The following is a 17,506-nucleotide window of genomic DNA, read 5'->3' as shown; positions in this document are numbered from 1 at the left end:
TAGCGACGTTTCCAATCGCACAGCCGAACGCAAGGAGATTGACAGAAAGAGGGCGTTTGTGGGTGGCAACTGACCATTTTCTGGGAGTGTTTGGAAAAACGCAGGCATGGCAGGGTATCTGACGTCATTACCGTGTCACTTGTCGCAGCAATCATTGCACAGGGCTGGTCTTGTTTTGCACAAAATGTGTTTGCAGGCGCTCTGCTGCACCGGCGTTCACACTCCTGCAATGCGAAAATACACTCCCCCGTGGGCGGCGATTATACATTTGCACGGCTGCTAAAAACTGCTATCAAGCGATCAACTCGGAATGACCCCCTATATACATTTTATATAAGTATAGAGCAAGCTATCAAAATAACATAAACCACTTCAGTAATTGAAGGCTATAATGTACAGTGCTTCTGGAAAGTATTCACAGTTTTTTTACGTTGTCATTATGGGGTATTGTGTGTAGAATTTTGTGGGGAAAAATACATTTATTAAATTTTGGAATAAAGCTGTAACATAACAAAATGTGGAAAAAGTGAAGCGCTGTGAATATCTGCGATTGAACATCTCTGGAGAGATCTGAAAATGGCTGTGCACCGACGCTTCCCATCCAACCTGTGGGAGCTTGACAGGTGCTACAAAAGAGGAATGGGCGAAACTGGCCAAAGATAGGTGTGCCAAGCTTATGGCATCATATTCAAAAAGACTTGAGGCTGTAATTGCTGCCAAAGGTGCATCAACAAAGTATTGAGCAAAGGCTGTGAACACTTATGTACATGTGATGTCTTTATTAGTTTTTTATTTTTAATAAATATGCAAAAATCTCCCAAAAACTTTTTTCACGCTGTCATTATGGGGTATTGTGTGTAGAATTTTTAGGGAAAAAATGTATTTATTCCATTTTGGAATAAAGCTGTAACATAACAAAATGTGGAAAAAGTGAAGCACTGTGAATACTTTCCGGATGCACTATACATGAAAGAAGGTGATTCATAAGTTAATTATGTAATGAACATCACATGATACTTAAATTCATGGCCAATATTTTGGCTTTGATGGTTAGAAGAAGACACATCCTTGACTTTGAGATAGTGAGATTATTGGATCATTCATAGGAGGAGCTACAATGACGATTGGTAATCTTGTTAATATTTTACATGGAACAATGGCCCTCATTCCGAGTTGTTCACCAGCTACTTTTAGCAGAAATGCAAACACAAAGCCGCCGCCCTCTGGGAGTGTATCTTAGCATAGCAGAATTGCTAACGAAAGATTAGCAATTGCTAACGAAAGATTAGCAATTCTGCTAATGAAAGCAATTTCCATGCAGTTTCTGAGTAGCTCCAGACCTACTCCTAGATTGCGATCACCTCAGTCCGTTTAGTTCCTAGTTTGACGTCACAAACACGCCCAGCGTCCGACCAGCCACTCCTCCGTTTCTCCAGCCACTCCTGCGTTGCACGCCTGCGTTTTTTAGCACACTCCCTGAAAACGGACAGTTTCCGCCCAGAAACACCCACTTCCTGTCAATCAGCAGAGCGACTGAAAAGCTTTGTTCGCCTGTGAGTAAAATAGCATAGTTTTGTGTAAATTTGCTTAGCGCGTGCGCCCTGCTGTGCGTACGCATGCGCAGAACTGCCAGATTTTAGCCTATTAGCAATTCTGCTAAAATTAGCAGCGAGCGAACAACTCGGAATGAGGGCCAATGTTGGCAAGAAAGTCTCAGGATAGACACATCATTACCTAGAAATAACATAAGAAGAAATTTTCTTGGAAAAATGTTGCAACATCTTCCTAAGGGGCAATTATCCCTTGGACAATGATAAAGAAGAAAAAGATAAACTACTAACCAATCAGAACTGTAATTTTTCAAACACAGCCTGTAACATGGCAGTTAGGTGCTGATTGGTTGGTACTTTATCTCTGTCCACTTTATCACTCTCCAAGGCTTAGTAAATCTGGCTCAGATTTATCAAGCCTTAGAGAGTGATAAATTGCATGGTGATACCAACCAATCAGCACCGAACTGCCATGTTACAGACTGTGTTTGTAATTGACAGTTAGTAGCTTACTAGTTGGTGCTTTATCACTGTGCAATTTATCACTTTCCAAGGCTTGATAAATCTGGGCCTGACTGGTCTATTTACTAAGCCTTGGATGGAGACAAAGTGGACAGAGATAAAGTACCAGCCAATCAGCTCCTAACTGCCGTCACAGTCTGTGTTTGAAAAATGACAGTTGGGAGCTGATTGGCTGGTACGTTATCTCCATCCACTTTAGCTCCATCCAAGGCTTAGTAAATAGACCCCTTAGTCACTAATAGAGTCCAGGATTCTGGATAACTGAAGCTGGTCTGGTGACTATTTAGGTGGGATTCAGTATGGTATCCCGACAGGCAGGATCCCGTCAGCGAGCGCTCCATGTCCACTCGCAGGCTCGCTGCACTCGCAACACTTTGGGCCCTCGGTGTGTGGCGTGGACAACCCCCCGAATGGGGATTCCTGTCCCCGGTTGGGATTCCGACCGCTGGGATTCCCCTGGCTGTTGGGATTACTGCTTCCCATTTGGTGCTATTACGAAACTTTAAGTAAGTGGAGAACAATGATGAAGTACAGTCAAGGCTCACCACAAGGTACCTTGGCACTGTACAAGTTTACCTTGATGGACTACCCAGTGCACATCAATGCGCATGTCTCTTTTCCATGAAGGGAACAGCCTTAATAGGGTATAAGTATACCTACATGTGCAAAGAGATGGAAAAACAGAATGTGTCCAGTGCAACACTGAGTGTACTATTTGGCATCCCAACAAAAGTATAGGACTAGACCCAATGGGCGGTATTCAAATGATATATCACACCCATTCTTTTTTCTAAAGTGAGCCCCGTTATCGCACATAGTAATCAGGTTTAGCTACGTAAAGGGTTGGGCACCTTCGCTACTCCGGGGGTAGCGAGCCAAAATGATTATATTACACCCGTCAGCAGAAACAGAACGGGTGTGGAAGGGGGTGAAAAGAATTGAATACCGCCCAATGACCGCCAGATCTGAGCCGATGCAAAATTCACGCCCTTATGTAAAGTGGGGAAAAGCAACACAATTCAAAGAAATGTCACTGAAAAAGCCATGTCTAGTCTACTCCCCTTTATCTGTTGATATGAAACTTGAAATCTTTGTTCTGTAATGCTTCTGGATATGAGATGCACTGATGTGTCTTCTCCATGGTTCCATGGGAACATATTCACTCCTCTTAATTCCTCCTTGTATGTTTACAAATACATCCATCTTGCTCCAGAAATCTATGCTTCCCAATGCTAATCTAGTACATTTGTGTAACCCTAGAAAGAGAGTTCAAAGCTGCATTTGGGCTGCAGCTGCAGATAGCCACTTTTCACACTGTGATTGACCTCCTATACTTTCCTTGTATTGATAGTTGAATATATTTTCATGATATCATTTAATATTTCTTAAATGCTGTGTTCTCTTCCACAAATGATATAAATGTCTCCTTTCTGAATAATTTGTTCTGCAAAAGAAAAGTTGTCCTACCTCCATTACTAAAAATATGAATGTAAGGGTGGATACACACTAGGCGATGTGCTCTATGAAAGACGCCACCTAGTGTGTTCCCTTCCCTGCCGAGGCGGTCAGCGGCAGTGTGTACACACCGAGGGATATGCAAACAATAGCGCTCAGGGACGTCATGCCGCGGCTGGGCATGCAGTTTTTGGATGACAGTCAAAATTGAGCTGCATGCCTGGCCGGCAGCGAGGTTCGCTAACAATCCGCGGGGCTGCGCATCACTCGTCGTCGGCAGTATACACACTTAGCAATAAAGTAAACTACGTCCTTCGGGAATAGTCAAAATGAGCGACATTGTTTAATTTATCGCTAAGTGTGTACTCACCTTAACTAACACCATTTATTCATACATTTTTATTGCTTTCATGTTTCTCATTGCCTCACCTACTGCGCAAGTTTTACATCCAGTCTCACAGTCAACACATTCCCCCGTCTCAGGGTCTTCCACCTGTCCTGTATTATGCAATGAAAACAAAAAAAAAAATATTTTCATTCCACTACCACAATTATGCTGCACCATAATTCATGTAATTAAACACTGTAAATGAATGTTAATGTAAAATTCTGCTGGAAAAAAAAAAAGATAATAATTAATGTTAAAAAAAGATATAATTTTCATAGATTAGAAGTTTTAGAACAACACCCATAAATATAGGTTAGGCTTTTTTTGTTTTTACAAACAAGCATAGTGTAATTAATGTTGCTATGTCTGTGTTTGCAATCACCTGTTTCTTAACTACATAGAAAAAGACAAATACTCAGTGAGATTGTATTAATGGATTGCAAAGGCAAAAGAATTTCCCATTGAACTACATACTGTACCCTAGAGAATGAGAGCCTGTATGTGTGGTTTTTGTTATTTTTTTTTCCTATTTTGGTATAATGGGCAAGATCCTCACTATATTATACTATTACTAACATCATAGCATACCTCCCAACATGACCCTCTCCAGGAGGGATAGAATACTCTTCTTCTGGACTTTTCTCTTAATGTACGATTGTCTGCACCTGTGTTGAACAGGTTAATGGATAAGAAAGGTGTTTCAGCACAGGTGATGGCAATCATACATTAAGAGGGAAGTCCAGGAGCAGAGCATTTTGTCCCTCCTGGAGAGGGTCATGTTGGGAGGTATGTCATAGGGGTGAAACTTTTGTTATTATTATTACCCCAACATAGAGGGTTGGAAAAACTCCATTGCTTTTTGGCTCTGGTCTGGCTGTGTCATGCTAGTGCTGCTTACGTATCTTAAGCTGGGTACACACTGGCAGATATATCTGCAGTTCAATCAATCTGCAGATATGTCTGCAGATGGTGGTTGTTCATACACACAGAAAGATGCGCCAATTAATCTTAAAGATATATCTGCTGTTAAATCTATCTGCAGCTATATATGCAGATGGGGATTGTTCATACACACAGAAAGATGCACTAATATATCTGCAGATATATTGGTCATCTGCTGTGTTGCACAGCAGATGCAATATATCTGTGAAAGACGTCTTTCACAGACATATTGCTTGTACACACCTGCAGATCAGCAAAAGATATATTGGACAACCAACTGATTGGCCAATATATCTGCCAGTGTGTACCCAGCATTAGGTGGAATGTTCACTCTCTTTTGTGTATTTATTTACTTTTAGAACGCTACACAGTCATTTCAATATACAATTAAATGAATGTGCTATTGAAGTGCATGGGAAATTCTCTGTTCCACTTCCATCAGAATGCATCACAAAACTAACACCCCTTTTCCACCCAGTTTTGATCCAAGATTTGGAACACAGTTCCAAGCCAGGTAACATCCGGGATTGACCAATTTCCACGCGGCTCCCACCTCGATTATTCCTGAATCTGAGCCGTATACACTGCACAAGGGGGTAGTAGCTCTGGAAATCTCAGCAGCAGCATTAGCCCCAGTAGAGACTATGACTCAGCCCTTTAACATAACTGGTCCTGCCCCAAGATCAGTGTGAGCACTGCAGGAACCAGGAGGCAGCGTCCTCATGGATCTCCCCATGCTGTAATCGGGAGCCAAATAGGATGACCCAGCTTATCCCATACTTGCCTACCTGACCCTCTCCATGAGGGAGAAAATGCTCTGTTCCTGGACTTTCCTGGTAATGTATGATTGCCATCACCTGTGGTGAGCTAGTTAATTGATAAGAAAGGTGTTTCACCACAGGTGATGGCAATCATACATTACCAGGAAAGTCCAGGAACAGAGCATTTTCTCCCTCATGGAGAGGGTCAGGTAGGCAAGTGTGGCTTATTCGTTTACACTGCCCCCTAACCCAGGTCCTTCCTGTGACCAACCCTGAAAGCTAGCCAAGTTGGGTTGACTGGACTCAGATTAACCTGTTTACACTGAGCTGCGACCAGCAATAACCCGTGCTATAGCGGAAGTGGAAAAGGGGTATAAGTAAACACATCCAGCATATAATATTAAACTACAGGTATACTGCATGTATACCTTACACTCAAATGCATATTTCTCTGACGTCCTAGTGGATGCTGGGAACTCCGTAAGGACCATGGGGAATAGACGGGCTCCGCAGGAGACTGGGCACTCTAAAAGAAAGATTAGGTACTATCTGGTGTGCACTGGCTCCTCCCTCTATGCCCCTCCTCCAGACCTCAGTTAGAATCTGTGCCCGGCCAGAGCTGGGTGCTCCTAGTGGGCTCTCCTGAGCTTGCTAGAAAGAAAGTATTTGTTAGGTTTTTTATTTTCAGTGAGATCTGCTGGCAACAGACTCACTGCTACGTGGGACTGAGGGGAGAGAAGCAAACCTACCTGCGTGCAGCTAGCTTGTGCTTCTTAGGCTACTGGACACCATTAGCTCCAGAGGGTTCGAACACAGGGCCTGACCTCGATCGTCCGTTCCCGGAGCCGTGCCGCCGTTCCCCTTGCAGAGCCAGAAGACAGAAGAAGGAGATGAAATCGGCGGCAGAAGACTCCGGTCTTCATTAAGGTAGCGCACAGCACTGCAGCTGTGCGCCATTGCTCCCACTGCACACCACACACTCCGGTCACTGTAGGGTGCAGGGCGCTGGGGGGGGGGGGGGGCGCCCAGGGCAGCAATAAGAATACCTTTTGGCATTATATACACATAATACAGTCTGTGACTGTATATGTGTAAAACCCCTGCCATTTTTAGTCAGAAACAGGACAGAAGCCCGCCGCTGAGGGGGCCGGGCCTTCTTCCTCAGCACACCAGCGCCATTTTCTCTTCACAGCTCCGCTGGAAGAAAGCTCCCCAGGCTCTCCCCGGCAGTATCCTGGTACACAAAGGGTGAAAAGAGAGGGGGGGGGCACATAAATTTAGGCGCAAAATTTGTATATACAGCAGCTACTGGGTAAACACTGAGTTGTAGTGTAATCCCTGGGTTATATAGCGCTGGGGTGTGTGCTGGCATACTCTCTCTCTGTCTCTCCAAAGGGCCTTGTGGGGGAACTGTCCTCAAATAGAGCATCCCCTGTGTGTGTGGTGTGTCGGTACGCGTGTGTCGACATGTCTGAGGTAAAAGGCTCCTCTAAGGAGGTGATAGAGCGGATATGTGTGTGAGAGGGTGTCTCCGTCGACAACGCCGACACCTGTTTGGATATGTGTAAGTGCTAAGGTGAATTTATTGCACAAATGGTTAGGGAACAGACAGGAAATCTACCCAGGTCTGTCCCTATGTCACAGAGACTTTCAGAGTCTCTCAATGCTCACTATCCATAATAACAAACACTGGTATCGACGTGGAGTTTAACTCCACTGTCGACTACGATAATGCAAAGTTACAGCCAAGATGGCTAGAAGGTATTCAATATATGATTATTGAAATAAAAGATGATTTGCATATCACTGATGACTCATCTGTCCCTGACACGAGAGTACACATGTTTAAGGGGAAGAATGCTGAGGTAAATTTCCCTCCTCTCATGAGGAAAAAGAGCGGTAATCTCCAGACAAGAGACGGCAGCTTCCCACAAGAGAATTCTCAGGCTGTATCCTTTCCCCACTAGGGCCAGGATGTGTTGAGAATCTTCCCCTAGGGTGTCCTGTTTGCACAGACGGTAGCACTTGCTATTCTCAGGGATCCTGCAGATAGCGTGCACATTCTAGTATACTACCCAGACCGGCGATTGTGTCGGCATGGGTTTATAGCGCTGTGGCAGCGTGGACAGGTACCTTATCAGCAGAGATGAGACCCTAGTATGCAATATAATATATATTAAAGATGCTGTCTTAAGTGATAGATATATTGTTATAAAGCATGCCCAAAGTGACATGAGTATACTGGGTCCTAGAGTCAAAGCTATGTCGATCTCTGCTTGACGTGTCCTGTAGAATATGCATTGGACAGATGATGCCGACTTAAGAGGCATATGGAAGGCTGAGGATTGTGTGGAGAAGGGTTCTCGGGCCTGGTCTCCACAGCTATAGCTGGTAATTCTGCTAGTTTGCCTTATATTCCTGCACAGCCTAAGAAAGCACGACATTATTAAATGCAGCCTTTCGAATAAAGAAACAAGAAAGTCTGAGGTGCGTCCTTTCTTGTTAGAGCCGGGCAGCTAGTTCCCAGGAACAGAAGTCCTCCCCGGCCCCTACAAAAATCCACCAATGTCGCTGGGGCTCCACAGGCGGAGCTAGGCCCGGTGGGGACACGCCTTCGTAAGTTCAGCCACAAGTGGGTGCACTCCCTGTTCGATCCCTGGGCAATAGATATTGTGTCTCAGGGATACAAGCTGAACTGTGAGAAGATGCCCCCTCACCGACGGCCCTGCGGGCTTCCCCCCAAGAGAGGGAGCCAGTGTTAACTGCAATTCACAAATTGTATCTTTAACAGGTGGTGGTCAAGGGTCCCCTCCTTCAACAAGAGGGTGTTATAATAAGACCATGTTGTAATCCCGAAACCAGACGGTTCGGTCAGACCCATATTGAATTAAAAATCCCTGAACATATACCTGAGAAGGTTCAAGTTCAAGATGGAATCGCTAAGAGCGGTCAGTGCAAGCCTAAAAAGGGGGAGACTTTATTGTGAATCGGGACATAAGGGATGCATACCTTCAGGTCCCCATTTATCCACCTCATTAGGCGTACCTCAGAATTGCGGTACGGGATTGTCATTACCAATTTCAGATGTTGCCGTTTGGTCTCTCCACGGCCCCGAGAATATTCACCATGGTAATGGCGGATATGATTGTGCTCCTGCGGAAGCAAGGAGTCACTATTATCACGTACTTGGACGATCTCCTCATAAAAGCGAGATCAAGAGAGCAGTTGCTGAACAGCGTATCACTTTCTCTGGAAGTGTAACGGTAACACGGCTGGATTCTATATATTCCAAAGTCGCAGTTGGTTCCTACAGCTCATCTGCCTCTCCTAGGCACGATCCTAAACACAGACCAGAAAAGGGTTTATCTCCCGATAGAGAGAGCTCAGGAGCTCATGACACTGGTCAGGAATCTATTAAAACCAAAACAGGTGTCAGTGCATCACTGCATTCGAGTCCTGGGAAGGATGGAGGCATCATACAAGGCCATCCCCTTAGGCAGGTTCCATGCGAGGACCTTCCAATGGGACTTACTGGACAAGTGGTCCGGATCACCTCTTCAGATGCATCGGTTAATCACCCTATCCCCCAGGGCCACGGTGTCTCTCCTGTGGTGGCTGCAGAGTGCTCACCTTCTCGAGGGCCGCAGATTCGGCATTCAGGACTGGATCCTGGTGACCACGGATGCAAGCCTCCGAGGGTGGGGGGCAGTTACACAGGGAAGAAATTTCCAAGGTCTGTGGTCAAGTCAACTCACTTGCCTTCACATCAATATCCTGGAACTAAGGGCCATATACAACGCCCTAAGTCAAGCGGAGATCCTGCTTCGCGACCAACCGGTTCTGATCCAGTCAGTACCGCAGGGGTTCATGTAAACCGCCAAGGCGGCACAATGAGCAGGGTGGCGAGGGTAGAAGCCACCAGAATTCTTCGCTGGGCGGAGAATCAAGTAAGCGCACTGTCAGCAGTGTTCGTTCCGGGAGTGGACATCTGGGAAGCAGACTTCCTCAGCAGGCACGACCTCCACCCGGAAAAGTGGGGACTTCATCAGGAAGTCTTCACGCAGTTTGCAAATTGATGGGAACTGCCTAAGGTGGACTAGATGGCGTCCCACCTCAATAAAAAGCTAAAAAAGGTTTTACGCCAGGTCAAGGGACCCTCAGGTGATAGCTGTGGTCGCACTAGTAACACCGTGGGTGTTCCAGTCGTTCTCTGTATTCCCTCCTCTTCCTCTCATACCCAAGGGCTGAGATTTGTAATAAAAGGAGGAGTGAAAACAATATTCGTTGCTCCGAATTGGCCAAGAAGGACTCGGTACCCGGAGCTGCAGGAAATGCTCTCAGGGGACTCAGGGCTTCTGCCTCTCAGACAGGACATGTTGCAACAGGGGCCCTGTCTGTTCCAAAATTTACCGCGGCTGCATTTGACGGCATGGCGGTTGAACGCCGGATCCTAGCGGAAAAGGGCATTCCGGATGCAGTTATTCCTACGCTGATAAAGGCTAGGAAAGACGTGACAGCAAGACTTTTTCACTGTATATGGCGAAAATAGGTTGCTTGGTGTGAGGCCGGGAAGGCCCTACAGAGGAATTCCAGCGGGGTCGATTCCTGCACTTCCTACAGTCAGGAGTGACTATGGGCCTAAAATTAGGATCCATAAAGGTCAAGATTTCGGCCCTATACATTTTCTCTAAATTCACTGCCTGAAGTTCAGACGTTGTTCCGGGGGTGCTGCATATTCAGCCTCCTTGCTAAAATATCTCACGTGGAAAGTGGTCATGCTATTGGCCTTAGCTTCGGCTAGGCGTGTGTCAGTATTGGCAGTTTTGTCATGTAAAAACCCTTATCTGATCTTCCATATGGACAGGGCATAATTGAGGACTCGTCCCAAATTTCTTCCTAGGGTGGTATCATCGTTTCATTTGAACCAGCCTATTGTGGTGCCTGCGGCTACTAGGGACTTGGAGGATTCCAAGTTGCTGGACGTAGTCCGGGCTTTGAAAATTTATGTTTCCAGAACGGCGGGAGTCAGAAAGTCTGACTCGCTGTTTATTCTGTATGCAGCCAACAAGGTTGGCGCTCCTGCTTCGAAGCAGACTATTGTTCGCTGGATCTATAGCACGATTCAGCTGGTTCACTCTGCGGCTGGATTGCCGCATCCAAAATGGTGAAAGCCCGTTCCACAAGGAAGGTGGGCTCTTCTTGGGCGGCTGCCCGAGGGGTCTCGGCTTTACAGCTTTGCCGAGCTGCTACTTGGTCGGGGTCAAACAAGTTTGCTAAGTTCTACAAGTTTGATACCCTGGCTGAGGACCTTGAGTTTGCTCATGCGGTGCTGCAGAGTCATCCGCACTCTCCCGCCCGTTTGGGAGCTTTGGTATAATCCCCATGGTCCTTACGGAGTTCCCAGCATCCACTAGGACGTCAGAGAAAATAAGAATTTACTCACCGGTAATTCTATTTCTCGTAGTCCGTAGTGGATGCTGGGCGCCCGTCCCAAGTGCGGACTCTCTGCAATACATGTATATAGTTATTGCTTAACTAAAGGGTTATTGTTATGAGCCATCTGTTACTGAGGCTCAGTTGTTGTTCATACTGTTAACTGGGTATGGTTATCACAAGTTGTACGGTGTGATTGGTGTGGCTGGTATGAGTCTTACCCTGGATTTCAAATCCTTTCCTTGTTGTGTCAGCTCTTCCGGGCACAGTTTCCTTAACTGAGGTCTGGAGGAGGGGCATAAAGGGAGGAGCCAGTGCACACCAGATAGTACCTAATCTTTCTTTTAGAGTGCCCAGTCTCCTGCGGAGCTCGTCTATTCCCCATGGTCCTTACGGAGTTCCCAGCATCCACTACGGACTACGAGAAATAGAATTACCGGTGAGTAAATTCTTATTTATTTTTGCATGCATTCACCCTTTTGACACAAAAACAATGCCAATGGGACAACTCATCTGAGAGATAAGTAATACAGTAATTAATACATTTATAATTTTTAGGTAGTCACTGAATCTATTGATGATAGAAAGCATGACAAGCCGTTTCATTGATTAGGAGTAATTGCACTTGAGGACAAACATTGTTGCACAGAATGTGGTGAAGTATACATTATATGTATCACATTATCCTGCATGAAGCGTTTATCATGTGTGAAAATTAGGAATTGTAATGGTTTCTAAAGAATCTAAAATGTAAGCTATTATTTGCCAAAATCTGAAAATACACTCTGCACATACATCTTGCATGACTAAATATGACTATAAATATGACAACAAAGAATACACTGCTTTGTTCTTTCAGGTATCAGTCTCTTTCTAAAGAAACACATCCTTGAAATTCCCAATTATCACTAAAAGGAATTGCAGCTCTTTCATAGTGTTGGTAACAGAAATTGCAGTGCCTCAATTATCTACACTCTTCATTTTCTTAAACAGGCATTAGGGAGACCACAGCAGTGATAAACTCATAATTCTAATAACATTAAATATACATTTGTTATGCAGGCTAAGGCCTCTCCACGGTGAGTAAAGCAGTATTTGATGTAATAAAATGTGCAGAATCAACATGTTTCACATGTATTCAGTGTCCCTGCCACATGCACTCTGCAGATAACAAGCAGAAGTGATTAATAACTTTTGTTACACAATTCCCTTCACATGTACTATCTTATCTGAACAGTACAGAACATCAGAAAATATGTGTTTCTTTAACAAAGGTGACACGTTTGTAGACAAAATTTATATGATCATGATTTGTATAGTAAATTTTAGGTGCTTTTTTGTTTATCTATTGAAAGTCTTTACTTGAGTAAAAGTCTCCCATGAATTGTGACACGCTATGTCAAGTTCCTCATAATTCAGATGTCCTCAGTTTTACAGACCATGGGGGTAATTCCAAGTTGATCGCAGCAGGAAATTTTTTAGCAGTTGGGCAAAACCATGTGCACTGCAGGGGGGACAGATATAACATTTGCAGAGAGAGTTAGATTTGGGTGGGTTATTTTATTTCTGTGCAGGGTAAATACTGGCTGCTTTATTTTTACACTGCAAATTAGATTGCAGATTGAACACACCACACCCAAATCTAACTCTCTCTGCACATGTTATATCTGCCTCCCCTGCAGTGCACATGGTTTTGCCCAATTGCTAACAGAATTCCTGCTGCGATCAACTTGGAATTACCCCCCATGTACACTTATGTACTGTAGGAAAGTGGAAGGTTCTGTTGAAGCCTGAAGCCTATTACTAGTTTTATGTAGTTGCCAGGGGCAAGAGCAGGAATATGGAGGGGAAGATTCCAAATAATGGGGCAGATGTATATAGCCTGGAGAAGGCATAAAGAAGTGATAAAGTGGGGATAAGTACAAAGTGATAACGCACCAGCCAATCAACTCATAACTGTCAATTTACATATTGGAGCTGATCGGCTGGTGCGTTATCACCTTGCACTTATCACTGCTTTATCACTTCTTTATGCCTTCTCCAGACTTAAAACATCTGCCCCAGTAAAAGGCATAACAGGATAGAAAGGACCACTTTGTCAAGTGAAGGATTTTCAAAGGCACAGGTCATACTAGCCTACCTACCCGGAACAGCTGGGAGGCTCCCAAAAATAAGGTGGTGCTCCCGACCCACCAGAAAGACTGCCAAGTCTGGGAAAAGCCATCGGCCATCGATGATTCAAAATCATTGATGCTTTATGGCTGACTTATAATACTTTTGCCATGAATGGTGAAACCAGATGGTTTCCCTCCATCGATGGCATGACATAACCAAATGTTTATTATTTTTAACAAGGTGTCGGGACACAGATCATAGCTTTGCCTCTGACACCTACATTCTGATTGGCCCACGGGCCTGTCAGTGAAAGAAATGGGACAACCATCGGTTGTGGAAACCATCGATAGTCATCCATTACACAGTTGGCAGCCATCAATGGTCACTTACTATAGTGACATCGATGATTACCACACTGATGGCCATCCCTAGGCAAGTCTCCCGCTTTCCTGCCAGCCCCAGACACCACCACTTCAGACGCCCACAGCAAAGCGCGGAGTATCCATTAACAGCTGTAATTTACATGTGTCAGTTACAAATGGGCCTCCCATAAAACTCCTTTTGCACATATCTTTGTGTATTAGCATCATACACAGAGAATAATAATATAGTAATTTCTCTAATGTCCTAGTGGATGCTGGGGACTCCGTAAGGACCATGGGGAATAGACGGGCTCCGCAGGAGACAGGGCACTTTAAGAAAGAATTAGGAATACTGGTGTGCACTGGCTTCTCCCTCTATGTCCCTCCTCCAGACCTCAGTTTGAATCTGTGCCCGGACGAGCTGGGTGCACTTTAGTGAGCTCTCCTGAGCTTGCTGAATAGAAGTATTTTGTCAGGATTTTTTTATTTTCAGAGAGGTCTGCTGGCAACAGACTCTCTGCTACGTGGGACTGAGGGGAGAGAAGCAGCCCTACTCACTGTGGATAGGTCATGCTTCTTAGGCTACTGGACACCATTAGCTCCAGAGGGATCGAACACAGGAACGCACCCTTGGTCGTCCGATCCCAGAGCCGCCGTCCCCCTCGCAGAGTCAGAAGCCAGAAGCCGGCGTGAGAAGCAAGAAGACTTCAAAAGCGGCGGCAGAAGACTCCAGTCTTCACATGAGGTAGCGCACAGCACTGCAGCTGTGCGCCATTGCTCCCACATTAAACCCACACACTCCGGTCACTGTAGGGTGCAGGGCGCAGGGGGGGGCGCCCTGGGCAGCAATTTAGAGACCTCTTGGCAAAGTGGGCATATATACAGTTGGGCACTGTATATATACATGAGCCCCCGCCATTATTTTACACAAAATCGCGGGACAGAAGCCCGCCGCTGAGGGGGCGGGGCTTCTTCCTCAGTACTCACCAGCGCCATTTTCTCTCCACAGCTCTGCTGAGCGGAAGCTCCCCAGGCTCTCCCCTGCAGATTCACGGTAGAAAGAGGGTAAAAAGAGAGGGGGGGCACATACATTTAGCGCAAAATCAGCATATACAGCAGCTACTGGGTAAACACTAAGTTACTGTGTAATTCCTGGGTCATATAGCGCTGGGGTGTGTGCTGGCATACTCTCTCTCTGTCTCTCCAAAAGTCCTTGTGGGGGTTCTGTCCTCAAATAGAGCATCCCCTGTGTGTGTGGTGTGTCGGTACGCTTGTGTCGGCATGTTTGACGAGGAAGGCTATGTGGAAGCAGAGCAGGTACAAATGAATGTGGGATCGCCGCCGACGCCCGATTGGATGGATATGTGGAAGGTTTTAAATGATAATGTTAATTCCTTGCATAAAAGATTGGATAAAGCTGAAGCCTTGGTACAGTTAGGGTCTCAACCTATGCCTGCTCCTACAGCGCAGAGGCCGTCAGGGTCTCAGAAGCGCCCACTATCCCAAATTGTTGACACAAATATCGACACGGATTCTGACTCCAGTGTCGATGGCGATGATGCAAAGTTGCAGCCTAAAATGGCTAAAGCCATCCGCTACATGATTATAGCAATGAAGGATGTATTGCATATCTCAGAGGAAAACCCAGTCCCTGACAAGAGGGTTTATATGTTTGGGGAAAAAAGGCATGAGGTGACCTTTCCCCCTTCACATGAGTTAAATGAGTTATGTGAAAAAGCTTGGGAATCTCCAGATAGAAAAATGCAGATTTCCAAACGGTTGCTTGTGGCGTATCCTTTCCCGCCAACGGACAGGTTACGCTGGGAATCCTCCCCTAGGGTAGACAAAGTTTTGACACGCTTATCTAAGAAGGTAGCCCTGCCGTCACAGGATACGGCCACCCTAAAAGATCCTGCGGATAGAAAGCAGGAAGGTATCCTGAAGTCCATTTATACACATTCTGGTACCCTACTAAGGCCGGCAATTGCGTCGGCCTGGATGTGTAGTGCTGTAGCAGCATGGACAGATACTTTATCTTAGGAACTTGATACCTTGGACAAGGATACTATATTACTGACCCTGGGGCATATAAAAGACGCGGTCCTATATATGAGAGATGCCCAGAGAGACATTAGCCTACTGGGCTCTAGAATAAATGCAATGTCGATTTCTGCCAGAAGGGTCCTGTGGACTCGGCAATGGACAGGTGATGCCGACTCAAAAAGGCACATGGAGGTTTTACCTTACAAGGGTGAGGAATTGTTTGGGGACGGTCTCTGGGACCTAGTTTCCACAGCTACGGCTGGGAAGTAAAATTTTTTGCCATATATTCCCTCACAACCTAAGAAAGCACCATATTACCAAATGCAGTCCTTTCGATCACAAAGAGGCAAGAGAGTCCGAGGTGCCTCCTTTCTTGCCAGAGGCAGGGGTAGAGGGATGAAGCTGCACAATACAGCTAGTTCCCAGGAACAGAAGTCCTCCCCGGCTTCCACTAAATCCACCGCATGACGCTGGGGCTCCACAGGTGGAGCCAGGATCGGTGGGGGCGCGTCTCCGAAATTTCAGCCACCAGTGGGTTCACTAACGGGTGTGTCAAAGTCAGAAAAATATCCCTATACACGCTGCCATATTTGCACCTCACGCTGGCCCGCGCTGCGCATGCGTGCGCTTTCCCGTGATAGCGCATACCCGCTGATGCGTGCACCCGCTCGCATCGGTATGCGTATTTACGGTAAGGAGTATGTAGTCGTAGCGTGCGACCCAATTGTTACATATTTCCACAATTAATGTAGTTTGTAGATCATGGTCCCATTGATAGATTCTGAAAGTTTGGTTAATATAGAATGTCCCTGAACGGAGGAATCCCTCTTTGTATTGTAGGAAGGGTCTAACAGGAGTCATACAGCAGTGTTTGGTACCCATCGGAAGAGTATTTAATTAACAATATTCCGGTGTTGGTTTGGAGCGTATTAATCGCTCGTGCGGATAGTTATGGACATAAGAAGTTTATGTCCATTTCTATTATTTACTCATACTCAGGTATGCGGCGGGAAACCCAGTTTCCCACCCACCTGAGCTGTTGGAAATCGTCACAGCCCACCTGTATGAATCAACCTATGACCTTTTGTTATGATGCGGGGCCGAATTCCTTCGTCCAATGGACAATGGGATTGTAGGGACTATGAGATTGCATTGTGTGTGGGGCATAAATAGGCAGGCCGACCATATCCAACTTCACTCTCATCAACGGTTTTCTTGCTGATAATCGGGAGCTGGATATCGAGGCGCATGCGATCATACCCTTTGTGCGTAAGTTTCTCTCCGTAATCATATTGTCTTACTGTGAGCCAATCTCTCTCTCTCCGTCTCTCTCTCTCTCTCTCTCTCTCTCCCTTCTCTTTCTCTCGTATCTCCCATTGACTAGTATTGTATTGTATTAGATCAGCATAGTATTGTATTGTATTGTATTTCTTGTATAGTTATTTGGTTAGGAAGTCTCTGTTATATTGTAGTGTATCATTTGTACTGTGATTCTTTTTGCAAGTATAATAGTTATAATACAGATAATAGGCTTTGGACCCTAAACCAGTATCTGTGTATTTCCTATAGTTTTAAGTGTTCACTTGAGCGTCGGTGACGCTCAAGCAGCTTTGTAGTTAGTCAGGTTACACAAGGTTGCACTTACACCCTGTATTCACATTAAGGTATTCTGTGTATTTCATTGATAAAAGGTTTAGACATAAAGGTATAGCGTTGTGAGCGTCTGCGCCGCTGGTGATCTCCTCGTGGTCTCGAGCGTCCGCTACGCCATAGCGAATCATTACTCTAGTCATCGCCAATAACGTGCTGTCCTGTGATCACTGGGCCGTGAGCGAACGTGACGCTTGAGCGTCTCGCCTACGGCTAAGCGATCGTTACGCAACTAGCGTACCCTTACGGTACTTCTTAAGTAAACAGCGTACTGTGTTCTTAGAC

General features: G+C 45.6%; 1 protein-coding gene and 1 long non-coding RNA gene across 2 annotated transcripts in view; one reads left to right on the top strand and one right to left on the bottom strand.

Moving 5' to 3' along the window:
- LOC134932131 (proprotein convertase subtilisin/kexin type 5-like) overlaps positions 1-17,506 on the bottom strand; it is a 420,509-nt gene that overhangs the window by 356,053 nt on the left and 46,950 nt on the right. The window contains exon 3 of the mRNA XM_063926251.1: positions 3,957-4,025. Coding sequence (XP_063782321.1) covers positions 3,957-4,025 — 69 coding nt within the window. The remainder of the gene's footprint in view (positions 1-3,956; positions 4,026-17,506) is intronic.
- Positions 1-17,506, top strand: part of LOC134932132 (uncharacterized) — a 154,602-nt gene that overhangs the window by 111,468 nt on the left and 25,628 nt on the right. The window lies entirely within an intron of this gene.

This window comes from Pseudophryne corroboree, chromosome 6 (assembly GCF_028390025.1).
Source record: "Pseudophryne corroboree isolate aPseCor3 chromosome 6, aPseCor3.hap2, whole genome shotgun sequence".
In the NCBI taxonomy this organism is placed as follows: Eukaryota; Metazoa; Chordata; class Amphibia; order Anura; family Myobatrachidae; genus Pseudophryne; species Pseudophryne corroboree.
This window is presented reverse-complemented; position numbering and strand designations above follow the sequence as displayed.